General features: G+C 41.6%; 1 protein-coding gene across 1 annotated transcript; it reads left to right on the top strand.

The window, feature by feature from the left end:
- On the top strand, positions 1-27,966 carry LOC123649444 (zinc finger protein 98-like). Its single transcript, XM_045567582.1, has 4 exons — positions 1-168; positions 15,788-15,914; positions 16,422-16,517; positions 26,390-27,966. The coding sequence occupies exons 1-4, from the start codon at positions 139-141 to the stop codon at positions 27,784-27,786; spliced, it is 1,650 nt and encodes a 549-aa protein (XP_045423538.1). The 5' UTR covers positions 1-138; the 3' UTR covers positions 27,787-27,966.

Genomic DNA, 27,966 nt, shown 5'->3' with positions numbered 1-27,966 from the left:
TCCGGGGCTTTAGCGGGCGCGTCCCGATCCTGGTCTGGTCTCTGGGGCTCCTCGCTCTCCGCTGCCGGAGGCCCCGGTGACTCTGCTGCCGCCTGTGTTGCCCTGTGACCTCCAGGTCCCTGAAGATCCGTAGGGAGGATGTGGGGACACGCCGGAAGCGGGGAGGTGGTGAGTACGCAGGTCTGCGTGTCCTGGCGGGGTGGCAGCGGTTGCGGTGGGACCCGGCCTCCCCGCCGCAGTTCCGGGGTCAGCCGGTCTCGGCCCCTGACGCAGTCCCACCCCCGTGTCCCTGCTGTTCAGGGTGCTGCTGCCTGGCAGCCGGGGTCCAGAGTGTCCTGTCCCATCCCGTTTGGTGACTTCACGCTGGCCCTGAACCCCGTCTGGGCAGCTCTTGTATTGCACCTCCCCTCCCCCCAGACTGTGTGGTGACTACGGGGGTCATCAGGGAGGGTCCCGCTGCCTCGGTGTGCGGGGTCGCGCGTGGGGGCAGCTGGCGTCTGTGGGGTTCCCAGCCCCTCCCGACTCTTGTTAAAAGTAAACTGAGGCAGCAATAAAATGGTAAAGAGTTTATTTCATTGGAACTAAGATCAGTTCAGGAATCGTGAGGCCTCCAGGGATGGGTTGTGGTTTGGGGCCCACGGGGCTGGGGCTTGAAGGAAAGCCTTTTATCAGGTGTGGTGAGGAAGCCACCAAGTTCAATAACGGATTACATTCATGTGCTTAACTTATGTGGACTATCCAGGCAATGATCACGTGGTTTTGCAATCAGAGGATAATTGGCAGTTTGTTGTTGGTTAAGACTAAATTCTGTTTCTGTTAGGTCCGGGAATTGCGGGGGGAGAGACAGAGACACATGAAGCCTCGTGTGTAGCAAAACGCTGTTTATTTTGAGCATCTGGGTACAGATGGGAGGAGGCAAAAAAGCGTCCACACCGAGGGAGAGGAAAGCCTTGGGTTTTATAGAGGGTTTCCCAGTGGAGAGTGAGTACCTGGGCCAGAACATCCGCTCCATTAATTTTTTTTTAACAACCATTTTCAATGACCCCTGCCCCAGTCACTTCCATCCTGCAGCTCTGGCATCGCTCTTATCAGGAGAGCTAGGGAGGGATGAACTTCCTCTCCTCTCAGGGAGGGCGGGAATGCTGGCTGCAGCTGTCTGTTATATTTACAATGTCCAGGAACTCTCCAGACTCCTGAGGCTATTGTTTTACAAGCCTCAGTTTTACATTAACCATATTCAGTCCTGTATGTATTTCTGGGGTTCCCACCTGGAACAAACCTAACTTTCCACACTTTCTGTCATGTACTTATAAGAAAAGGAAGGGTAAGTTATGGGAAAAGGGTAAAAACTAAAAATTAGAGAGATTGGAAAGTAGGCGTTGTTTTCTTTCTGACTTTTTGTTTTTTCTGTCGCTGGAGATTTGGTCATCTTTGAAATGCAGTCAGGCCCATTGCAGGGGATGCTATCTTTGCCCCTGAGATTTGGTTTTGGGCAGGAAACAAAGGCCTGGAGTTCATCCCCCTGCAGTCTGTCCTGGAGCTTTTCTCAGGAACACCTTGAGGCTGTAAAACAAATTTTAAAGCTGTGAGCTGGGGAAATCTAAAAAGAAAGATTTACATTTCTTCTCTGGGTTCTTTTAGGTGTTTGTGAAGAGTCCCAGCAGGTTGCCTGCTAGTTTGACAGAGAGATACCATAGAGTAGGGAGAGCTCAGAATGATTTTTAGCTGCCATTAGAAAATTGGGAGATTCAAGGCAGTCCTAACATTCCCCCTTTTTGTTGTTAAGATTCAATTTTTATGTAAAATGAATTTAGAAGTTGGGAAAATGGGCAGAGATCTTCTGTAGCTTCTTCTAGCTGAGGAGGGGCGTAGAGATCTTTTTATGGAATTCATTTATTAAAAGGGAGGGGGTTGAAAATGGATGGTCTTGAAGTTAGAATAGAGGCAGGATGGGGTTTTACTGGAGAGAAAAAGTCACGGCCTGAATGTTACTAGATAGTGGAGAATGTATGATTTGAAAATGAGAGTTGAAGGTAGAGCCACTAGGGGCCTTAGTTAAGAGTGTAAGATCCCACATGGTTAGAAGAGCTGATAGTTTTGAGAAGGCAGAGACGTTTTTTGGGTCATAGGCAGATAGAGATGTCATAGAGCCCCATAGTGGGGGATGGAAAGTGTGGTTATTATTATTAGGGTTTCCAGTGTAGGCAAAGGACTGACTGGCCTCGTATGTAAGTTGGCCTGTGGCGGCATTCACAGAGTGACATGGGAAGTATAAAGAGAAGGCAAAGCATGGTAAGGAGTTATGTATAGCTCAGCATGTTATCAGAGTCTGATATCCATGATGGGCTGGACTTTTGGGGAGCCCACCCTGGGTGGAAGCAGGTTCTGGAGGGCCTGTAGTTTGGAGACCTGAGAGATGACTCTCGAACAGGATTTCCAGAAGCTTAGCTATAGTGGTAGAATCAGTGAGAGAATTATTGAAAAGTTGCAGGAGGCCCAATTTGTTCTGTGAAATCCTTGGGTAAAATCTAGTCTTTAGGCTGTAAGAGTTCCAGTCCCTTTAAGAAGTCACTAGTGTGTTTCCTTGCTGGCAGGTAGGCACCAGGTGGAGGTGGTGGAGGAGGATAAGGGAACTGAACCTAACTCAACTAATTTTTATCTCTTGAAATCGGTTTTTACAATTCTATATGTCTGTCTCTTCTGCAATAGCCCTTAGGCCTAGAGAGGATAAATAAGGTTGGGCCGGGTGGAATTTAATAGTTTAAATCCTGGAGATAACTTGGCTATTTACTTAATACTACTTCAGTGGCTTTGGAAAGCAAAGCATGAGAATTAATAATGTTTTAAATAAAAAGTCATGAAAATTTTAGTTCTTTCTATGACATTTTACAAGGAAGCAAATCTTGGACTGCAGTTGATTATAAACTATTGTTTAAGAAGAATCAGATCAAAATGACAACCATCTGTGGACGGTAAAGATTTCACAATATAGACAATTTTAGGTGAATTAAGGCAGAAAGTTTTATAGTTTCAAAGCTCAGAGCACCCCAGGCAAAAGTCGCATGGAAAGTTTCAGTTAAGCTTCTCCATAAATCGGAGGGAGGAGGCCGTAAGATCTTTCCCCAGTGGCGGTAACTGGGAAGCACAGAAGGGGTGGGCAAATACTTTATCTCCCAGTGGACGGAGAAGCTGTGGAATACACAGGGGGGCTGTATTTTATGTTTTACTCTAATGGGGGTAGGAGAGGGAAATAGAGGCCCTGACCATTCAGGAAGACCAGAGAACGTGGCTCCAGTGTCCTTTACCTATGGCAGAGAGTTACCCAAGGTGTGTGGCAGTCGAGTGTGTTCAGAAGCCTGACGTGCCCATGAGATTGAAGCAGTTTCAGAGGGTCTGTGGCTATGCAGGATGTCCGTTCAGGGAGGGGCAGCCAGGTCCGGAATGCAGGTGTGATCTTCCCATTTTAAGAAGCAGGCGCTTGCTTTTCCAGTGCCCTTCATTTGTCAAAGGGAGCACAGTCCTGGTGGAGCCCGTGTCCTGGGACATTGTTCTTTAGGGACCCAGAGTCTTAGTAGAGGCAGGGCTCAGTTCCCATGTAAGGGTGTGGCCCTGTCGTCTACTTGCCTGGGGCCCTTTGAGTGACTCTCCGGAAAAGCTCCTTTACAGGACAGCCAGGATTCAAAAAGCTTTTTTCTGTTTTGGGGGTTGTTGTCAGTCCCACTCTCTTTTTCTTTTGCGTCTCCCCATGTTGGTCATTAAAGACCTTGAGGGTCAGGTTTAGGAGATTTTTTGTGTGGGATTTTAGGGCCTTTATCTGATTTTTTGGAACTTGTACCTGATGTGGGACTCAGACTGGGAGATAAAGTGTGTACTGAGGAGTAAAGTTCCTTCAGGAGTTCCTACTTGATAATTCAGTAATGGGCCTGTATTAGAGACGGTGACTGTCCCCACTGGCTGGACACGGGGACGTCTGTGGATTTCATCACCGTGTGCCTGGGCATTAAGTCAAACTCTCTCCTTCTCTTCACGGGATAGAGTAGAGGAAAGAATAGTGTAGAGGTCATGCCAGGTCAGATCATAAGATTGTGTTAAATAAAAGGGACACGTACCTGCATGATGCCCTCCACCCCAGCCCCCAGGGCTTGAAAGAATGACAGAGAGTAGTAGGGGGACTGCGATGAGGGCAGGGAGCAGGTTCAGGATTAGGCTAAGGGAGTTCTAGTTGGGGATATCTTTATGGGGGAGGGCTGAGATTGCAAGAGTCCTGATCTGAGGATTCAAGTTTGTCCAGAGCAGAGGGGGAGGAAGAAGGGCAAGGCCTGGAGTGTAGCAGCAAGATTTGAGCCAGATTACAGTTCATGCAGAGTGAGAGTAGAGGGTAAAAAAGGTGTAGACATAGGGAATCTCGGACCATTTGTTATTGCAGTGACAAACATTGTCGTGAGACCTGATGTTTTGAGAAGAGGAGTAGACTGAGAGTTGCCCATGTTCCTGGAAAAAGTAGGGGTCACACGTGGCGGATTCTACTCAATTCTAGGCATCCCAGAATGAGGGAATAGCACGGGAGCAGGGAGAGTGTGTGAACTCCAAAGAGTCGCAACAGGCTTCCCTGTGTCTAACGAGGGCCCCAGGTGCTGAGAGTCCTCCGGCTCATGGACAGGACTTTTGAGTCAACACAAGTAGACAAGAACCAGCTTGTGAGCTCCTACTCACTAGGAGCAGGATGTGGATTTGAAGGTCAGTGAAGGAAGAAGACCTGTGGGACTTCTTGGGGACGAGATCAGGAGAGATAGGAGGAAACCAGGGAGAGTTTGCGAGCTTTTACTCCCTGAGGATGAAATGTGAATTGTGAAGATCAGCAAAGGGAAGATCTGAGTCCCGGTCTGGTGTCCGCCTCTCAGCTTGGTTCAGCAGGGTCCAAGTGGACAGTTACCTTACCTTGGGTGAGCTAACGCGCTCTGCCTACACTCCAGGATCAGAGACAAGTTAGAGAGGGACCCCTGCATGGCTCAGGAAAGATCCATGGAAACCTTGCCAATGACCCAGGGACTCAGGGGAAAGCACGATTCAGGGGTTAAGCCAGGATGAGCTGCCACTGCCTACTGCATCCCGAGTTGCAAGGCTTGCCTGCTAGAGATCCAGAGTCGTGTCCACCCAGTGTGCCCTCCTGGGTTTCTGCATCAAATGTTAGGTCTGGAGCCAAGAGAGAGACACCTGAAGCCTCAGGCATAGCAAAACGCAGTTTATTTTGAGCATCTTCGTTCAGATGGGTGGAGGCAAAAAAGCGTCCACACCAAGGGAGAGGAAAGCCTTGGGTTTTATAGAGGGTTTCTCAGGGAGGAGTGAGTACCTGGGCCAGAACAGCTGCTGCATTAATTTGTTTTTGACAATCAATTTCAGGGACCCCTGCCCCAGGCACATCCATCCTTGAGCTCTAGCGTGGCTCTTACCAGGAGAGCTAGGGAGGGATGAACGTCATCTCTATCAGGGAGGGAGGAGGAAGAATGGTGGCTGCAGCTGTCTGTTAGATCTACAAAGTCTGGGGACTCCCTAGACTTCCCAGGCTATTGTCTTACAAGCCTAAGTTTTGCATTAACCACATTGTGTCCTATACATACATTTCGGGTTCCCACCCGGAACAAACCTAACAGTTTTCCTGTAACTTAATACTGGAGTACAAGAAATGATTCTTCAAAAAAAATGTTGTTTAGTCATGCTGAGTGCTTTTGAAAATTGGAAAGCCTCAGAGATTTGCTTGAAAATCACCGTCCTTCTAACCTTGCCTTGATGCTTTGTGCCCTCATCCCAAGAGCAGTGAGGGACTCTCTGAAGTTTCCTTATCTAACAAAGAAAGCTTCTTACGAAAGTCAGTACAATTGCCTTCTATTGCCATCCTGTTTCCTCATTAGCTAATGCAGATATGTAATACTACCACTCCTGAATGGTGTTTCCCTCAACGTAATGCCTGCCTCTCAGGTTCATTCAGATGCCAAAAAGAACAATTTACAAGTTAATTTCTTTCTACTTGGTCCATTCATTCTTGATAATAACCATTTTTTGCTTCTCAAAAGAATGGTCTGCATTCGCCATCTGCATATCCTATGCAAAATAGGACTTTAGCATCTGAACCCCAGTGGGAGGTTGGGGTAATCCCTCTGTGATGTCCCCAAATGTATAGTAATACATTCATATGCCTTTTCTCCTATTTGCCTTTTGTCATTTGATATTCAGTGAACCTTCTGAGAATAAAGAGATAAGTTTTCCTTTGGCCCCTATATTAGTAATTTACAGGAAATAAATTTGAGTTACATTTTGGTTTGCTGAGGTAGTAACGCAAGGCACTAGAGACATTGCAGTCTAATTGCCTCCTATTTATTTTAACACTCCATAGTTTGACTTGTGTTCCCTCCATTTTCTTTTCTGTTCTCTCTCTCTCTCTTTTTTTTTTCTTTTTTTGAGACAGAGTCTTGCTCTGTTGCTGGGGCTACAGTGCAGTGTCATCATCATAGCTCACAGCAATCTCAAACTCCCAGGCCAAAGTGATCCTCCTTCCTCAGCCTGCCAAGTAGCTGTGACTACGGGCAAAACCCACCATGTCCAGGCAATTTTTTTTCTACCTTTATTAGAGATGGTATCTTTCTGTTGCTCGAGCTGGTCTTGAACTTCTGACCTCAAACTATCCTCCCACCTGAGCCTCCCAGAGTGCTAAGATTACTGGTGTGAGCCACAGTGCCTGGCCTACCAGTATTTTCTAGATGTACGGCAAGTGGGGCATAAATTCACCAGCCTGTTTCCTCAGCCTAACTCTTGTAGGCCTTACAGTAAAATCCTAAATGTTCAGTTTCTTTGCTACATTTCCAAATGCCAACTTCACATTCAATTTACACTATCAACTGTTTTTCCTTTATTGCCCAATGCAAACAGATGGAGTATTTTACTTTCTTGTCATTTCTTTACATAACAGTGGGGGGTTGTTTCTAAAATACTGGTTTTCTCTTTCTGAACGTTTCACATGGGAAGAAAACAGACAATAATTTCATGGCACACTGCTGTAAAAAATCTTTGTGTCTCCCCTCCTTTAATCTTCCTTAGGTACATACACTTTCCCAGAATGTCTTCGGGTTGAGGTTCATCTCTGGAAACTGTACGGGATGATGTGTCCTCACCCACGCTTATGCCTTTTCCTGGTCCTGGGTAATGACACAAGGACCAGGGCCTTGTCTGGGCATGACCCAAGAAGCCCAAAGCAGCCATGCTTTCTGCAGTGTCCCGTGAATATCAGTCTCTGGGACATCTCTGCCCAGAGGACAGCCTGAGGTATGTGGGTGGAGCCTCTCAGGGGAGCAGGTGATTTCCTTGAGGTTGAGAGGAGTCTCCCCTTCACCTAAAAAGCTATCCCATTGGGACTTTAAGAATTTTTTGTGCCAGCCTCTGTTTTCATTCCTTTGAGACACATTACTGATCAGCCCATCAGATGCTGGTATTCAGAGAAAGTTTCACAAATCATTTCTGCCCTCTGAATTCTCTCAAGTTTGTGAAGGCAGAAAAACTATTTCAAAGGACAAGGTTAACCCACCCCAACAAAGTGGTGCAAAAACCTGCAAAGCAGTACACCCTTGATGTGTGTTAGAAGGCAGAGTGCATTTTCTTTTGGGAGGGCGGTCGTCGAGCACTTTCTTGAGCAGGATGGCTGTGGGAGGATGTTCCAAGGGATGTGATGACCTTAGTTGACACTCAAGTCAGACATTCCTGTATTTCAGCCACCAGTGCCGCTTTTTGAATTTGTTTCCTTGAAAAGCTTTGTTGCTTTATTTCAGCTTCAGTTTTTCATTAATTGTAAAATGCAATTTATCTGTAGAACTTGAAAATGAGAAAGTATTTCTGAAAAGGCAAGAGAAAAGTAAAATTAAGAAAAGTGAATTAAACATATAGTCATATATTCCATTTCATTAAAAAAACCTTATTTACCATTTCCCCCCAGAATGAGTGTAGTAATTTTCTTAGATCTGTTCATTTTCAGGGGTGATTTCAAATGGAGTCCCAGGGCTTAGCTTTGGATTGCTACCATGGAAAAGAAAGAGACAAAGTCTCTTTTACTTTATGACTGCCTAAAAATGAATACATTTTGATAAGAAAACGTGGTAGGTAAATTGACTAATTACACCGATTTACCAAAAAGATCTCCCTTTATGGAGGGTAGAGAATATGGAGAGTGGTTAACTCTGTTCTGACTTATGGAGGTTGTACTTTAATGCTAAATCCTGTGAAATGGCACTTGAAAACTCTTGAGAAATGTTCACGTATGACTGTTTACTAAATGATTTCTTTTCATGGAAGTAACAGTTAAATGAAATGTTTATTTTGTGACAAGGATAGATAATTTTGCTTTCATGTTGAAGTATGAAATCGAAATGCCTTACTATTTCCTTACCTTCTATAAATATCAGCACCCAGTTTGTGGGATTTTGCTGAATTATTTTTATTTTTATTTTTATTGTTTATTTGAGACAGAGTCTTGCTTTGTCACCCTGGCTACAGTGTAGTGGTGTCACCATAGCTCATTGCAACTTCAAACTCCTGGGATCCAGTGATGCTCCTACCTCAGCCTCCTGAATAGCTGAGATTATAGGTGTACACTACCATGCCTGACTAATTTTTTCTATTTTTAGTAGAGATGGGGTCTCACTCTTACTAAGGCTGGACCCAAACTGCTGGCCTCAAGTGATTCTCCTGCCTCAGCCTCTCAGAGTGCTAGGATTACAAGCATGAGCCATCATGCCTGGCTTGAATTATTCAAACACTGGTTATTTTCGCTTCCAAAACTAAGTGAATAACCTTGACTGGGAACCAGAGTTTTGAGCCCAATGACTAAGCTAATGTCAGTCTTGATCTTCCAGAATGTGGTCATTGAGGACCCAGGGAGCCTCCCCTGCAGATATCCCAGCTTGCTCCCATCAGCCAGGATAGGAGCCCTTTATACTGAGAAGCTTCAGAGCCCTGGGAAGCTAGGGGTTGATCCACAGGCAGATGGAGGGGAGACTGGGATGGAGGTAGGGGTGAGTGATGAGATGCACTTTCTGAGGGCGTAACTGCTATTGCCCTAAGGCTCTTTCTAGACATTGTCCACTACAACATATTTAAAATTACAATTTGTTGTTCAATAAAATAAAGTCTTACTTATTTAAAGAAGTATTGTGATAGGGGAAAGCACCAAGTATAAGTCTACAAGCATCATGAAGGTTACAAGACAAGGGCTTTTTTTCATTGAGAGGAGCGAATGAATTTAGAAAGAAGGTGGGAGGGGAAGGGCAGGATGGATGGTGGAAAAGTAACATCGTAGCTTAGAGGCATTTTTACCCTGAAGTCGGCCTGAGGAGTGCAAGGAGGGTTTGCATGTTGGCACAGGCTGAGGATCAGTCAATGTTTAGGGTCCTGGCGGGAAGGAGAAAAACTTAGGCAATGTTTGGTCAAGGAATATTTTGTCCTGACCACTGAAAAGAAAACTGTTCTAATTTTTTATGAGGCAGTAAATGGAAATTTAAAGAATCTCTGTCAGGCTTTGTGATAGGTGAAAAAGGAGGAATAACCTCTTTCATAATGGGAAGGATGTTTCTCGGCAGTAAGCTGCTATTACAGAACACAAAGGGTGGGTGATTTCTTTCATCACAACTATTTACCAGGATTACCTGCCCAAATCTTCCCCCGCCACTTTCCCTTGCCGTATACATCTCTTCCACTGGGCTTTTTCTGAGTGGTGTACTTTATAGTATACCAAATTGATGTATGTAAGTAACGTGGTTTGCTGAGTTCACTGACTAGTTTTATCAAATTATTAAACTTCAGAGGGGGTTACAGGAGCATCTTATTGATAGGCAGTTGCTCAAAATTATGCCTGGGCCCCTGGGGCTGCCACTGGCATCTGCAGTGCGTGCAGTGTGGTAGGACTGAGGCCTGAACTCATGAGGTCTGTATGAAATCTGTGGTGTCAGAATTGACTTTTGGAGAAACATTTGGTGCCGAAAAGGTGGGCGATGTTCATCAGACTCCACACATTTGGTGTTAGAAGTGTCAGGTTTCTCAGGGAAGGGAGAGTCTGTTGTCCTGCACATAGGCTGTCGCACCATGTATTGTGCCGTGACTCTGCATCTCCTCCTGTGGCCAGAGGAGACTGAGGACACAGGAGGAGTCCTGAGGTCAGATCCCTCTGTGCAACTTGCTGCCCCATGTGATTCCCACCCATTCATGCAGTGGTGCAGCAGGCACTGATGTAGCCAGGCCCCTCCCAGGCAAGTCTCCTCCCTCTGGAATGGAGACCACAGCTCCATTGCTCTTAGAGTTTTCCACCAAATATCCACACTGGAGTCCTGGTTTATCTCCACCCCTAGACTCCAAATCTGCAGCAGAAATCTGGCCCTCCACCAATCCAGGCTTACAGCTGGATCGCCTGATTATAATCCCATGCCTGCATGGACACAGGAATGCCAGAGCATATCCCAGCCTGGGCTTGTATCTTTAGCACCGACAGCCCAACATAAGTGACTGAGGCAAACATACTAATTGATAGAGGTTTATTGGGCCAACATATAAGGATGTGCTTGAGAAAAACCAAACCACAGGCAAATCTGTGACTTTTTCCAAGGGAGGATTTGGGAACTTCAGTATTTCAAGGTGACATGGATAGAGAAAGTAAACGGAGGAGGGGTGTGGGCTGCCAGGCAAAATTGTTATATTCTTGTGAGGCCCAGAAAATTTACATATTACTTAAGCTAAAATGAATGTTTCAAGAGAAAAAGAAAGTGAAGGAAGAATCAATTATGTATATGTCCCTGAATACGTAGAAGAAAGGTTGATCTTGTTTCTGTTATATTTGTAATCAACATTATGAGTGTGGTGTTGAACAGACTCTAGTTTTAGGAGTTAGACTGAAAGTGCAGATGAAAAGTTACAACTTTTGAGTCCTTACTTATGGAAGGCCAACGAGGAGTTTCCTTTTGAATGATCTGTGTGGGCAGTCCATGTATATCCCTGAAACCTTTTACCTCTCCATGATCTGGCTGATGCATAATGCTAGTAATTACCGTTCATTTGTAAGGTGTTGCATGACTCAGCCTCCAAGCCTGACCTTTGATTTGCATAAGGAGCTTGAGGGATTGTCCTGAGATTTTTAGTTTCTTCTGCAGCACCAACCAGTCCTTACACCAGCTCTGCACTGTCTCCCACCCCTGGGTCCTTGATAGCACTCGTCTTTCTTCTGATCTTTTTCTTCCTCACAAACCTTCTTTCTTGTGCTCATAGTGTGACTAAGGCTACTCCTCTGGTGCCTGAATTCAGCACCCTCTGGGATTATAGTCATGAGTTGAAGGCCACAGCCCTTGACATGGTTTTTGTAAGAGCAGATGCAAATGAAAAATACCAATGGATCCTTCAACTGAAAAACATGAGGTTATACTCTCTTCTCTTTCTTAAAGTTTTTAGTTTTGTATGTACCTTTTTCTCTGCCACTTTGAAATATGTGTAAATTATTTTATGAGCTAACAGGTCTTTTGTATTTTTTTTTTTTGAAATTGGGGATTGTCTTTCTTTAAAATATAGGAACCACTGCTTTGAAATTTAAATAGTCAAAAAAATCTGCATGTATCCCAGTTTCTTTTAGAGTAGGAACCTCCCATTAATAGGCACCTAGCTCCAAATTGCAAAGTTGTCTTCTCTCATGAAGATATTAAAGGGTTTTTTTTTTCCTTTGAATTTAGCCCATTAGAAAGCACATTTGGCCTTTCCAATTACTGGGTGAATTTTGGGTGAACTACATTTGAAAAATGGTGCTGACAAATCTACTTGAGGACTAATTATGTTGACTTTTCTTTATGTCTTTTCAATCTCCTATCAGATTTCCTGAGATGTACATGACATTCTTGTTTAATTGTATAACAAAAGTTTTCCTTCTGTTTTACCATTGTGGAGAGTTATTCTGGGCTTGAAAACAATTTTGTTTTTATTTATATTTTCCAAACACTTTTCAGAATTACTAGGCATGGTAAAAAAATATAAAGTGCTAACCAAGCTTCACTCTAGAGAGCTCTTTCCTTCTTGGCCTTCCAGTAATAACTCACAATTGTGCAACAAAGTGCATGGTGCCTCCAATATCTACATGTAGAATGGTCTCTGTGCCTATTTGCAATCTGCTGTCTAGAGCAGTTTGGCCAGATTGCTACAAAAATAATGTTACAAGACAGCAATCATTTCTTCCAGCTGTTTGTCAATGACCCTGGCATTTTCAGACCTGAAATTTATACTGTTGGGCTTGCAAATCCAGCCAGGTAGACACATGTGCATTGAGTAGGACTGAGAATCTTAACGCCCTCTCCTCCTCTTTCCCAAATACTCATGAATATGTAGAGGGCACCAGCTGCTTCCCTATTCCTCCAAGACCTCAATCTGCAGCAGCAAATTCTGAATCCAGGTCCTCACGATCATAAGGATGTGACAGAGCAGCTTCCATGAGCAGCTTCTAGTTCCCCCTCATTCTCTATCACCCAAGAATACAGAGCCAGGTTGAGTCCACCTGTAATCCGCACATAAGGCTGGCCTCTACCTGAGATTCACAAGACAGGGCCAGTCTTGGGATAGGTTGTACAGAAAACCCGAGGGAAATATTTTCTGGATTGTGAGAAGTCAATATATACTTTGTGAAGCCAGCCTTTACTAAAGGAGGCCTTTCAAGTTTTCCAGATATTGCCCAGTGAGCTCTTACAGTTGTATGAAGGGTTCCTGTTGTAAATAGAATCTAGTGGCAAAATCTGTAAGTGTGAACAAGCACCTCAGCTGTGGGAGGCCAGGGCCACAAAGTATTCACAGCCATGATCACAACTACAGCTTCCTGTGCAGTTACTGGAGTAGGGTGTTCTCCTTCCTCATACCTAAAAGTTAGCTGATAAAGGACAGGTTATGTCACAACTGGATCCACGATCAGCTGCCCTACCAGGGCATTTCCATTTTCTCTGCTGACCTCACAGAGTCAGCCTGATTCTCTCCTGCCTGGATCAGCATGGGGACATCAGCCCAAGCTCACTGGGGACCCTCCCACCAGCATTTGGGAGGCTTGTGGAGATTTGGGAATGTCCTTCCATGCTGGGGTCAGGATGACAGGATATAATCCCGTCCATTTCAGAGGAAGAGGAATAAATTATGCAGGGTTTGTTCCTCCTCCAATAGAAAGAATCTCCCTTGTTGGTGTCCAGATTGAAGTTGCAGCAGTTTCCTGGTACTTCAGTGATGAACAAGGAGGAGGTCTTGAGACACAAACTGATAGATCAATCAATTCTTTCCATGTTATATAAGCATTAGAGGAACAAGTAAAGCAGGCAGGGTTCCTCCTGTCCAGTCTAGAGCAAATGGTTAAATGGTTGAATTCAGCACCATGTAGTAAAGACAAGGAAGTTGTTCAGACTTTTGCTTCATTTGGGCCATTTTCCTTATGTTGTGAGTTCTGATGTCAGCACATGAAGGACATTTATGCAGAAGAGTTGTTTTTATTTGTCTTTATTTCTTTTACCTTGCTAAGGATAAATATTTAGCTAGTTCTAATATAATTCCAGAAAAACTTAAGTGATTTGATTAAACTGCCTATTATTGTATGTTATAAAATGTACGAAGAAGCCTAGGGTGGTGACTCACACCTGCAATCCCAGAATCCTATGACGTAGTGTGGCCTGGAATAACAAATGGTTTATATGCTCAGTAAAGCCTGAGAGGCAATGCTTAGCTAAGTGTTTTCACCCCAGTTTCCAATTAGGATCACGTGTCCAGTTTAAAGAAACACCATCACCTGTGCCCTCCCTGCAGATTCTGTTTGTTGGGGTTGGAGCATCTATGTGGTTTTAATTAAGTGCACCACGTGATGCTAAAGTGAGTCCAGGGTCAAGCACAAGGGCTCCCAGATATATTTATGAAAGTTGATTCCAGCCTTTGTTCCATGTGGACCTCACAGAGTCTTCTCTGCATGGGTCTGTGGGGTGCAGGGCAGCACAGCCCAGCCCATGTGCCACTGCTGTAGCAGATATTGCTGGTGTCTGTGGTAGAGGAGGGCACCTGTGGGCAGGAAGGGAGAGAAATCACTCATTCATCTTCATGTAGAAGCTCCATGTTCATGACTTTGTGATGAAGGACAAGGAAGGGAGGATTTTTTTGCACTTCAAGTTCCCTCTGCCTGTGGGTGTAGTCGTAGCAGATGAAGGGGCTGTGCTGATGCCTTTGATGGCACTTTATCAAAATGCAGATGTGATTTGTGGAAATACTCTCACCTGAGAAAAAGTTCCAGAGAAGGAAGAGGAAGAAATGGCTGGTTCTTATGTACAGGTCCCAGGTCCAGAACCATGTTCACTTGTCATCCTGAAATGTCATGTGTTTAGAATGAAAGTCTTTCTTTCTCTTGTGATGTTCTGGCCTAATGAGTTTGTTTCAATGGTTCTTTTGTCCTTTTTTCTTTTAATGGTCAAGGTGCTCTGAAAAATCTTCCCCTGTATAGCAGAGCTTCCTATTCATTCTCTCCATCCAGCCGTCTTATGTGCCATGAACACTTCTCAAAAGTTTAAGAGCTGCCATATTGAAAATGTTCCCTTTGTGGCTGTCAAACGTGGGATCATGCGGCTGCCTAAGATTCTTATTTGGGACAGGGCCAGGTCCTTGGTATCAGTGAAGAAGGGGAACATGAACCTATTTAGGTTCCATGTGGATGCTCCATCAGCTCTGTGTATAACAGGCTGAAGTAAATGCACTCTTAAAGTGCTGACATTAATTGCCTAGAATAACTCAGAGTTTTAAAAAAGAATAATTAGAGAAGACTAGCTTTCTAGGATGCTAAGAAAAGACTTTACATACACTATCAGAGATTATAAAACATGGGAGATACATGTAGCTTGAGGTTTGCATAAAATTGATGTTTCCTCATGATTAGATTAAAATTATTTGCTTTTTTTGGCCACTGTTGTCACAGAGATGATGTTGTCTCTGCCTATGTGAATCAGCACCTGATACCAATGTGCTCTGTTATAGTTGTTAATGTTATACACTTAGTTAAGGTGCTCTTTAGCAGAGTTTTCCAGTATAAATTATATTCCTTCATTAATACACACCTTGGGGAGATGTGTGTAAACCATCACATTGAATCTGGAAGTTCTCATTTGTTCTTAGATTCTTTTTCATACAGCTTGCTTTGGAAAAGAAAGGTCTCATCTTTATTTACTGGTCTGATAAACTGGGATAATCCCAGGCTCTACCATATGGTGGATATAAGCCAAAATATCCTCCTGGGCTGGAAGCATTGGCATCACTCATGAACTTGCTAGAGATTCAGGCTTCATCCCATATCTTCTCAATCAAAATCTGCGTTTTAACCAGATCTTCAGTTCATTGTTGTACACGTTAAAATTTGAGAGGTACCTTCTAACCCACCATGACTTTTCCATCAGAGAAATATACACAACTTAATCATGTATGATGTAAATAAAGCACTCAAAAATGTCCATGGCTGTTTGGGTGGCCTTACTTTTATGCTGCATTATCTAAAATATATAGTAACTGCACTGTTTTTGTGCGTGTTATACTGTCCTCTTTCCACAGAGTTAGAGAATACATTAGGAAATATGTTTTTTTGTTAAAATTATCTTATGGGATAATTCCAGTCACTCGTGTAAGTCAGAACCAGTTCTCTTTACTCTCTCATTTCACCAGGATTAAAATTATCTCTGCCCATGGCTACTTGGTAAGTATGTGTTGTTTTTTTTTCCAGGCACTGTTGACATTCATGGATGTGGCCATAGAATTCTCTCTGGAGGAGTGGGAATGCCTGGACCCTGCTCAGCAGAATTTGTATAGGGATGTGATGTTAGAGAACTACACAAACCTGGTCTCTGTAGGTGAGGATAACTTCAATACACCATTCCCATTCCACACTAATAATGTCATATTTTTTGTAAATTATTTTCTGGGAGTTTCTGCTTTGCATGAATGAGTTTCTGATCCTTGTTTCCAAGAAAAGCTTGGGGATTTTTGATATAGAAAATAAAATATTCAAAGTGTTTTATCTTGACGTTAATCGTACCTCTTTTTGAGTGGCAAATCTGTATCTTTCACTCTACATTAGTAGTAATTGCAGAAACATAATAGCATAAAATATTGTTGCCCATACCTTGAAACGCAATTTCCACCACCAATTTTTGAATCCGTAGTACTGGGTAGTGAAGCTAAGAACCGACAAATGATAAATGCTTTCTAAGTGTTCTAAAGTTTCTGTCAGAAAAGAGTATTTGGGGATTATTTTTCTAGAATTTTCTATATGTTCTCTTTTCTCTATGGAGCACAGTACTAGATTGGTAATTGGAGAATCCCAGTAAGAGTCATGTGAATTTTTTCTGATAAAATAGGTCTTGCTGTCTCTAAACCAGACCTGGTCACCTGTCTGGAGCAAAGAAATGAACCTTGGAAGGCGAGGAAATACATTGCAGTAGCCAAATACCCAGGTAGGTGGGAGAGAATGAAGCAGATGGCACAGGGGAGAGAGGTCCAGAATTTAAGGAGGAAGCCAGACCTTAAAATGGGGTTTGGGAAGCTGTGCTTCAGTGAAAATGATTTCTAAGAATCCTGGGCTTCTTTCCCTTGGTCTCACATAAGGGCATGTCTTGTCTTTGTTTTTTAATTCCCTAAGCACTGATTCCCCGTCAGTGACCTTCCTTGAAGGTTACAGTGAGAAGCAAAGTTCTGTTCGTGGCTTAGAAGGGACAGCAGGATCTGAGTCCTGTTCTATTGCCTTTCAGGACATCTGTGTAATATCTGTGTATTTTTGAGGAAGTCTCTGTGAAACAATTATTTCATTTTCCTTTTGCATCATATGTGAAATGTGTGAGTGAAGTTGTGATATTAGAACTTGGTTCAGGTATCCCAGGGACACCACAAACAGATGTGGTATGTTTTCTGCTTTGTGGTTTCCTACCCTATGGAGGTTTTAAATGTAATTTTACACGAAATTCATACTCAGTAATTTGTCAGAACTCTCTAAATACAGTACATAGAATGTTATTTTACTTCAAAATTCTGTTTTTCTATCAACTATGATAAATAATTTCAACTCTATATGCCCAAATTCCTCAACTTTAATATAGATTAAGGTAATTTTTTTCTACATTTCTTAAATATAGTATGTCTTTGGGAAGCTTAGAACATTGCTCAGCATGTATTAAGCTCCCACTTGCTACTTTATTTTTTAATAACTGTCATTTTGTAGTTTTTCTTAGTTTGAAGTTTACTGAAACTGTCTCATTCATACACACACACACACACGTGTGTGTGTGTGTTGATATATAACATTTTCTTACAAATAAAATTTATATATAATGTATGCAATATAATTAATTGACATTTGTATACATTGTGAAATGATTGATAAAATCAAGTTAATGAATATACTTATCACCTCAGAATCACCTTTTGTTTTTCTATTGAGAACACTTAAGGTCTACTAGTGTCTTGGAAAAAAATAGGATACACGTTATTATTAACTATAGCCATGGTGCTATACACTAAGTCTCTAAAATGTATTCACCAGATAACTAAAAGTTTGCACCCTTTGAACATCTATTTTCCCCACCACAGGCCCTAAAAACCACATTTGTATTCTCTACTTCAAACTTTTTAGCTTCCCTGTATAAGTGAGATCATGCAGTATTTGTCTTTGTATGCCTGGCTTATTTCAGTTAGCATGTCTTTCAGGACCATCTGTGTTGGCGAAATGGTCGAATAATATTTTTTGTGTCTAAATAATATTCAGTAGACTATATATATACTGTGTATATATGCCTTATTTTCTTTATCCATTCAAAATTTTACAAGCAGCTTGTTTTCATATCTTGTCAATTGTGAATAATATTGCAAAGAACATAGGAGTACAGATATTTCTTAAAGATACTGATTTTTTTGTTTTTTTTTTTAGAGTCTCACTCTGTTGCCCGGGCTAGAGTGCTGTGGCATCAGCCTAGCTCACAGCAACCTCCAACTCCTGGCTCAAGAATCCTCCTGCCTCAGCCTCCCAAGTAGCTGGGACTACAGGCATGCGCCACGATGCCTGGATAATTTTTTCTATTTGTAGTAGAAATGGGGTCTTACTCTTGCTCAGGCTGGTCTCAAACTCCTGAGCTCAAGTGATCCTCCCATTTTAGCCTTCCAGAGTGCTAGGATTACAGACATGAGCAACCACACCCCAGTCAAAGATACTGATATTACTTCCTTTAATTATATACACAGAAGTGGGATTGCTGGATTGCATGGCAATTCTGAGTTTTCATTTATTAATAGAACCTCCATAATGACTTCACCAGTTTACAACTCACCAACAGTATAAAGAATTTCATTTTCTTCCCATGCTTGTCAAAACTTATTATCCACTCTTTTTGATATTAGCCATGTTAACATGTATGAAGTGGCATTTTAACATGATCTTGATTTTTAAGTGCCTAATGATTAGTGACGTTGAGCATCTTTTCATATATGTATGGCCATTTATATGTCTTTCTTGGAAAAAGGTCTTCTCAATCTTTCTCCGATTTTTCAATTGGGTTATTATCATTATTACTGTTTTTTTCTCTTATCAGACATATGGTTTGCAACCATTTTCTCCCGTCTTTTATGTTTTCTTGTTTCATTGTCTTTGCTGTACAAAAGCTTTTTTAGTTTAGTGCAGTCCAACTTATTTATTTATATTTACTTTTGTTGTCACATGTTTGATGTTGTGTCCAAAAAAATTGATTGCCAAGGTCATTATCAAGGAGGTTTTCCATATGTTGCTTTTATGAGTTTTAAGTATTTGTGCTTTATATAAGTCTATGTTTTGAATTAACTTTTGGGTATGGTATACAAGAAATGGTGTAATTGTATTTTTTTCTTGTGAGTATCCAGGTTTTCTAGCACCAAGTATTGAAGTATTGGTGAGACCATACGTTGCACTGTGTGCTCTGGGTGCCCCTGTCAAAGATCAGTTCACTTTCCATGCATGGATTTTTTTTATGGGCTCTCTGTTTTGTTCCATTGGTTTTTTGGACATTTTTTAATAAATGTTCTAGTGTGTTTTCATTGCTATAGTTTTGAAATTAGTTTGAAATCAGAAAGTATGAGACCTCCAGCTTTGTTCTCCTTCCTCAGTATTATGTTGGCTACTGAAAATATATTGTAGTTCCATAAAAATTTTAGGATTCTGTTTCTTATTACTGTGAAAAAATGCCATTGAAATTATGATAGGGAGTCCATTGAATCTTTAGATGACATTGCATAATATGGCACTTTAACAGTATTTATTCTACTAGTATATAAACCTGTGAAATCTTTCCATTGATTTGTGTCTTCAATTTCTTTCATCACCAGCTTATATTTTTCAGTGTAAATCACTTTCAACTTTTTAGTTCTTTATTGGTAAAATGTTTATTATTTTGAAGCTACTATAAATGAGATTACTTTCTTTTCTATTGGATAGTTTGTTGTTACTGTATGAAGACACAAATGACATTTGCATGTTAATTTAATATTCTACTCATTTACTCAGTGTATTTTTTAGTTTAAACAGGATTTATTGTACTCTTTAAGTAGTGACTTTTTTTTTCTTTTCTATTTGATGGCTTTTAAAAATTTTTTCCCAATATTTTTGCCTAAGACTTCCAATGTTACGATAAAATAGAAGGATTGAAAGTGTGTACAATACATCCTTCCATTTGTGTCTATGCATTTGAAGGAGCAAATGTGTCATCAACTTTTCATAAACTAATTTCAGCAGGTAAAAATATTTCCTTTTTGGGTCCACAGCTTGATGGATTATCCTCTGGACTTGCAAAGAATAGGAGTTTTAGCTGGCTTACAAGGCTGCTTCTAGGTCAGCTTTGATGCATCTCTTCTGTGGGTCTGTTACTAGGGGCTTGGACAGTTGTCAATTCTGTCTTGTTCCTGGGCAGACTGGATTGCCCTCGGGACTTTGATCTGTAGGGCAAGAAATTCCCGTTGGGTCTGCATATGGTGGGGAGGGTGTCCAGTATATGTATGAGTGTGGCTCCCACTGAATATGTGAGAGGTTTTCCCCAGGGCACGGTGTTGGTCCCTAGGTGTGCAGCACTGGCCATGCACTGTGGCTGAGAGAACTGGAACTGAGTTACAGCTGCTTCAGAGACCACAGTGAGTGCCAAGGTCTGTAGGCCTGCCTCCATGGACACAAATGGACAATCCCTGCAGGCTTCTGGAGAGGGAGAATCCTCCCTAGAGCATGGCTGGGAGGAGCTGAAGTTGCTTATAGAGTCACTTCAGAATTCTCAGTGGTACCAAGTGCAGTGAGCCATTTCTTGGTCTGTAGCCAAGACCAGGGGTTCTCAAGTTTACCACCTGAATGAGGGCCTGCCTTCTCAAAATGACCCTCTTTGGTCTTGGACTTTAGTATTATTTTACAGTCTCCTTCCTGGATCTCAAAGCTTTTATCAAAGCACTTAGATTTTGAGATGGGGGTCTCATAATATCACCCAGGCTGGTCTCAAACTGCTGGACTAAAGTGATCCTATTTCCTCAGCCTCTGAGTAGTTGGAATTACATGTTTGAGCTACTGTGCCTGGCTTTCATAAAGTCACTTTTGTCCATGGATGGCTGTCAAATTTTAGTTGCTGTGGGGAGATAGAAAAGTAGGAGACTTCCTATTCCACCATGTTGTGAATGTCACTCTCCTTGTACAGTCTCACTTTCTATTTTGTTCTATATCAAATTTTACATCTAAACATTTCTTGTTTTGCAATGACATATTACTGCATTACTTTTTTAAGTTATGGCCTTTGACAGAAGTTTATTGTGTGTTTTGTTTTGCCTACACATTATAATTTTGATTGAAATTGCAGCTTCCTGTATACAGTTTATCAGTCTGGTTTAATTAAAATACAAATCAGCCATATGTCTATAAAAATTATATACATTTTTTTACCTATACATTTATATATTTGGGAACACTGATTATATAATGTGTGTGTGTGTGTGTGTGTGTGTATAATAGATTTATATATAAAATAAATCTCAAAATCTAAGTGCCTGTATAAGAGTTTTAGGATCTAGGATCCCAAATATAAAAATATTTTATATATATATAAATCATAGGTTTCTAGTGAATGAACCCTTGTATTATTATTTAGTGTCCTTCTTTGTCTCATGTCAGTGTTGGCTTAAATTAGTGTGTTTTATAAAATAGGAAAGCTTTTGACTCAAAATGTATTTTGCCTAATATGATTGTGACTCTCCTGCTGTCATTTGCTTAACCATTGCATGGAGTATGTTTTTCCATCCTGCCACTTTCGGTCCATTTTTTGCCATTAGATCTTAAGTGAGTCTGCTGTAAAGAGAATATAGTTGGATCTTGCTTTTTGAGTTTCCTTAAACCCCTTTACTCAATTTTTTTCTTATGATTGGGAATTTTAGTCTATAAATATTTAAATAATTGTTTGAGTGGGAAAGGCTTACTATTGCCATTTTATTAATTGTTTTCCTTGATTCTTACAGGTATTTTGTCCTTCTTTTCCTCATTTTCTGTCCTTTGTGTCTCCTTGATTTTTGTAGTGACTTGCTTTGATGCTTTCTTTTTAAAAAATGTATCTCTATAGGTATTTTATTGTGGTTACCATGTGGATCACATAAGAGCTCTTATAGTTACAACAATATACTTTAAACTTGTAAGTAACAACTCTTCTTTACTTGTATACAAAAATTCTTCATTGCATCTGCCTTAAAATTTATGTAATTGATGTCTCTAATTCTGTCACCTTATACTGTATATCCTTTAACAGATGTTTCTTTTTTTCTTTTTTTTTTTGAGACAGAGTTTCACTCTGTTGCCCGGGCTAGAGTGCTGTGACGTCAGAATAGCTGACAGCAACCTCAAACTACTGAGCTTGAGCAATCCTTCTGCCTCATCCTCCCAAGTAGCTGGGACTAAAGACATGAGCCACCATGCTTGGCTAATTTTGTTCTCTATATATTTTTAGCTGTCCAGATCATTTTTTTCTATTTTTAGTAGACATGGGGTCTCTTACTCAGGCTGGTCTCGAACTCCTGACCTTGAGAGATCCTCCTGCCTCAGCCTCCCAGAGTGCTAGGATTACAGGCATGAGCCACTGCATTCAGCCTAACAGATGTTTCTGATCATTTTTGTGCTTTTATCTTGTAAACTTTAAAGCATGATTAAAAGCATTTTCTGCACCATTATTCTAATACTGCAGAACTTTATTTAGATGTACTTGCATCTCTTTCCCAGACAGGGTTTCTTTTATTTCAGAATATTAAGGGCATACAAATATTTTTGGTTACATGAATCACTTTTGAAATTCTTGAGTCATGACTACAGGTGTGCCCATCACCCAGATATTGTTCATTGTGCCCATGAGGCAGGTTTTTGTTTCTCTCCTTCTTCCCCCTGCCCCCTGCTTGATTTCCACCAAGTTTTACTTTCCTCTGTGCACGTGTGTGCTCATCAGTTAGTACTAATTTAATGAGTACATGTGGTGTTTTTCCAATCTTGAGATACTTCACTTAGGATAATTGTCCCAAGTTACATGTAAATGATTGCAAAAGGCATTAATTGAATTTTTTATGGCTGAGTAGTACTCCATGGTATAAATATACCACATTTTATTAATCCAATCTTAAATTGATGGGTACTTGGGTTGATTCCACATCTTTGCTATTGTGAACTGTGCTGAAAGAAGTATTTGAGAGCAGGTGTCTTTTTGATAGAAAGACTTCTTTTCCTTTGGGTCGATACCTAGTAGTGGGATTGCGGGATCAAATGGTAGGTCTACATTTAGTTCTTTGAGAAATCTCCATACTGTTTTCCATAGAGGTTGTACTAATTTGCAGTCCCACCAACAGTGTGTAAAGATTCCTTTATCTCTGCCTCCATGCCATCATCCCCTGCTCTCATGTGCAATGTCTCTGCACGGATTCTGAGCAGCTCCCCAGTGAGCCCAGAGGTCTGCAGTGGATGAGGGAGACTCCTCCCAGGTCAAGCTGCCTGCGACTTTGATTCCTCTCCTAAAAAGCAGTGCTACTTCAATTCTGATGTCTTCTCCGGTTCCCTGTAGTGTGAACTGTATGGGACCCCTGGCTTAAGCTCTGAGGTGGGTGGTGCTTATAAGAGTCAGCTATACCTTGTTGGATTGAGTCAGTAGGTGCTGTAATGGGCTATATGGTTATTCTCCCTGTCAGTGATTGATGCTTGCAGGAAAGAGCCAAGAGCAGAGGAGTTCTTTTGTGCCTGGAATAGGCTTCAGCCCCTTAGGAGAAGCATTAGACTATCCCAGACAGTGGGAGCGGCCAGCAGTCCCCAGGGGATTGCTTACTCTCCAGCACAACAGAGGACAATAGAAGAGTGAGGGTGGGTGGGGTTAGGTTGAGCAAGCCTGGAAGGCTCTGCAAAGTCTTGGCAGGGCTCAAAGTCCTATCCCAGGGCCCTGGGAAAAGCCACTGGGACAGGGGCCAAAAAGATCTATCAAAACTGAAAAGACTGCTTCTGGGGGAGGGGCTGTCTGTGGTTCACCAACTGGCTCTTGGAGTGAGCTCCGCCTCTCTCTCATTACCCCTGCCCTGAGGGGCTCCCTCCAGTGTCTGTTTGCAAATGGGCACAGAAACATGCTGCACTCAGCCATAGTGGACCACAGGCTGGGAACTTTATGCCGGGGGATCCACTTGAGTCTGACAGCGTGACTTTCCTGTGGGGGTACGGGCATTTCACCAGATTTCTGTGGCTCAAAACCCCACTGTGATTTCGCATCATTTCTTCCCATGTGGCTCCCTTGCCTACCAAGTGAATCTCTCAAATCTCTCCATTGTGCCCCCTGGGAATTCACTCACATCGTGGGGGCACAGGATCCAGGCTGTGTGTCTTGTTCACTGGCAAGTGTCTGCACAGAGTAGCACAGGCAGGGAACTCCCAGCCTGGGCACCCCTGGGTCCACCACTGGTCCCCAGAGGTAAAGGTGTGGAGAACACTGTAGGTGATGAGAGGTGGCTGCCCTCGCAGCTGCAGTACGTGAGGGAGGGAGGAAGAGAGCCAGGAATAGAGCCAGGACCCTGGCTCCTCCAGTCACCCTCCTTGGAAGAAAGCCTGCATGAAACGTCCAAGCTCCAGAGCCACTCCTGTTCTCCACACGATTCAGTGGGTGCAGCAGTGCCCATGCGCATAAACATGGAAAAGCTCACATACAACTGAGTAGCCCACTGAGTACCAAAGGTTTGTAGGAAGGAGAAACGCAGTACTCCCTTATTCCTTCACTGGGCTCTGAGCCTCTTTGGGTTTGATTCTCACCAGTTTCTTCTCATCTTTTTCTTTTTTATTTTTTGTGTTCTGCTTCACAGTGTCCCCCTGTGAAGTATGCAGCAGGCTCCGGCACCTCCTCCAAACTACAGATGAGTTGTGCCCATTCTGCCCTTTACTTTATCTAAAACACTTTCTTCCCTCTGGAGTGCTCCAGCAAGTGATGCCTCTAGTAGGCTCTTTTGCCCTCTCCCCTCTTCAGTTAATTATTGTTATATAATTTTATTGTTTTCTAGCATCATTTTATTTTCAATGAAAGGGCCTTCCAGCCGGGCGCTGTGGCTCACTCCTGTAATCCTAGCACTCTGGGAGGCCAAGACGGGCAGATCATTTGAGCTCAGGAATTAGAGACCAGCCTGAGCAGGAGTGAGACCAGTCTCTACTAAAAGTAGAAAGACATTATACAGACAGCTAAAAATATATATAGAAAAATTAGCCGGGCATGGTGGCACATGTCTGTAGTCCCAGCTAATTGGGAAGCTGAGTCAGAAGGATTGCTTGAGCCCAGGAGTCTGAAGTTGCTGTGAGCTAGGCTGACGCCACGGCACTCTAGCCCGGGCAACAGAGTGAGACTCCGTCTCAAAGAAAGGGGCTTCCTTTGCCACTTCTTGCAGGTCAGATCTCGTGCTGACAGACTCTTTCAGCATCTGGTTATGTTCATAAATCTTTATTTTTTCTTCTTTTAGGAGGATGGTTTTGCTAGATACAGTATTTCTGCTGTGCAGTTTTTGTTCTTTAGGCACTGTGACTATGTAACTCAATTTTTTTTCTGCAGGGCAAAGTTTATGATGATAAATCCACTGGTTCTCTCATAGAAACAAGCTGATAGATGACACATCACTCTTCTCTTGCAGCTTTTCACATTGTCTTTTCTGTGGCTTTCAAAGCTTTGCTTATAATGTCTTCTTATGGGTCATTTTGTTTATCCTAGTTAAAGTGCATGGAGCTTCTTGATTTCTTAATTCTTTTTCTTACATTTTAGAATTGCTCAGTCATTTCTATTTCTGGTCTTCAGCTCCATCCACATTTTGTTTTCTTTCATACTTTTTGTTGCTGTTCTAATTTTCCTCTATTCATTTAGTTGTCTGTGTTTCCATTTCACTCATTGTTCCCTATTCAGATGGGGCTTTTTAATTTTCTCAGGTAATTTATATATCATTATTTCTTTATAGTTAATTTCTGATTATTTATTTTGTTTCTTTTATTGTGCTAGGATACCCTGATAGTTTGTATATGTTATAATCTTTGGTTGATATTTGGGCATTAAATAAAAATCCATCTGTCACAATCTTTAAAAAATGGCTTTGTCCTAGGAGATTCTGATATGAATTGCTTGGGCGCCAGATTCTTGGAGCCTCCCAAATCTATTCTCAGGATGTTTATTCTGTGGAATTGTATGTTTATTTTCCAGGTGAAGTGATTTTTCCATGTTTTTTCTGAAGGCCCTGTAATCATTTGCTACACCTATTGTCTGCCACTTGTACTGAAGTCTCTCTGCTGCTGTAACAGTCATTTACCTTTGTTTTCAGCAAACCCAGTCTACCTTCCAAAGCACAACACAATTACATTCAGCATTCTGTGTTATGGGAGACACTAACCAGTCTCTGTAATGGCCCCGAAAGGTCCCAATATATATATGTGCCACAGTTCTCTTTCTTCTTTTGGGGAGAATCCAGGAGTTGATTTTTTAGACCCATATAAACCATGCTATATTAATATTAAGAAGCGCAATGGTAGGTAAATGTAAAAACTTTTCTTCCTCTTCTATGTGGCTTTTGGCATTGTGCTCTCCCAGGATGCTGCAAATATTTAATTGGTTTTAAAATTCACACAGAAACAATTTGCTCAGTGTATTTTTTATTAAAGTTATGTAGCTGTAACTGTATTAGGGCCTGTGGTATTTTACTATGCTATCTTGATAATGCGCTTGCTAGAATTTTATATGCTAGATTTGTAACAGATGTTTATCTAAGGCTCAAAAAAACAAGTGGGATAATTTGTTCTTTTTATTTCTTTCAGCTGTGTCTTCTCATTGCACCCAAGACCATTTGCCAGGGAAAAGCCAGAAAGATTCATTCCAAAGAGTGCTACTGAGAAATTATGAAGGCTCTGGACTTCATAATTTAAGCTTAAGGAAAGACTGGGAAAGTGTGCATGAGTGTAAGGAGCAGAAAGAATGTCATAATGGATTTAACCAATTTTCAACAGCTAGCCATTGCAAAGTCGTCAAATGTAATAAATGTTTGAAAGTCTTCAGAAAATTATCAAAACGGAATAGACAAAAGATAAGACATACTTTAGAGAAAACTTTCAAATGTAAAGAATGTGGAAAAGCCATTAACAAATGTTCACACTTTACTGAATATAAAAGAATTCATACTAGAGAGAAACATCACAAATATATTGAATGTGGCAAAGTCTTCAAGTCTTGGTCAGGCTGTTCTAATCATAAGTCAAGTCATGTTGGAGGGAACCCCTACAAATGTGAAGAATGTGGCAAAGCTTTTATCCAGTGTTCAAACCTGACCACACATAAGACAATTCATAGTGGAGAGAAACCCTACAAATGTGAAGAATGTGACAAAGCTTTTAAGCGGTCTTCATGCCTTAATATACATAAGACAATTCATACTGGAGAAAAATCCTACAAATGTGAAGAATGTGGCAAAACTTTTAAGCGGTCTTCATACCTTAATATACATAAAACAATTCACACTGGAGAGAAATCCTACAAATGTGAAGAATGTGGCAAAGCTTTTATCCAGCGTTCAAACCTTTCCAAACATAAGACAATTCACACTGGAGAGAAATCCTACAAATGTGAAGAATGTGGCAAAGCTTTTATCCAGCGTTCAAACCTTACCAAACATAAGACAATTCATACTAGAGAGAAACCCTACAAATGTGAAGAATGTGGCAAAGCTTTTAAGTGGTCTTCATATGTTAATATACATAAGAGAATTCATACTGGAGAGAAACCCTACAAATGTGAAGAATGTGGCAAAGCTTTTATCCAGCATTCAAACCTGACCACACATAAGACAATTCATACTGGAGAGAAACCCTACAAATGTGAAGAATGTGGCAAAGCTTTTATCAAATGTTCAAACCTGACCACACATAAGAGAATTCATACTGGAGAGAAACCCTACAAATGTGAAGAATGTGGCAAAGCTTTTAAGTGGTCTTCATATCTTAATATACATAAGACAATTCATACTGGAGAGAAAACCTACAAATGTGAGAAATGTGGCAAAGCTTTTAGCCAGCGTTCACACCTGACCACACATAAGACAATTCATACTGGAGAGAAACCCTACAAATGTGAAGAATGTGGCAAAGCTTTTATCCAGCGTTCACACCTGACCAAACATAAGACAATTCATACTAGAGAGAAACTCTACAAATGTGAATGATGTGGCAAAGGCTTTACCCAGTGCTCTTACCTTACTATACATGACAGAATTCATACCTGAGAAAAATCCTACAAATGTAAACAATGTGGCACATCCTTTAATAACTGTTCACATATTACTTGACATGACAGGGGTCATACTGGATAAAAGTGGTATAAATGTAAAGACTGTTGATACACC

The sequence above is a fragment of the Lemur catta genome, chromosome 13 (assembly GCF_020740605.2).
Source record: "Lemur catta isolate mLemCat1 chromosome 13, mLemCat1.pri, whole genome shotgun sequence".
NCBI lineage: Eukaryota > Metazoa > Chordata > Mammalia > Primates > Lemuridae > Lemur > Lemur catta.
The sequence above is the reverse complement of the archived record's forward strand: the minus strand, read 5'-3'. Positions and strand labels throughout refer to the sequence as shown.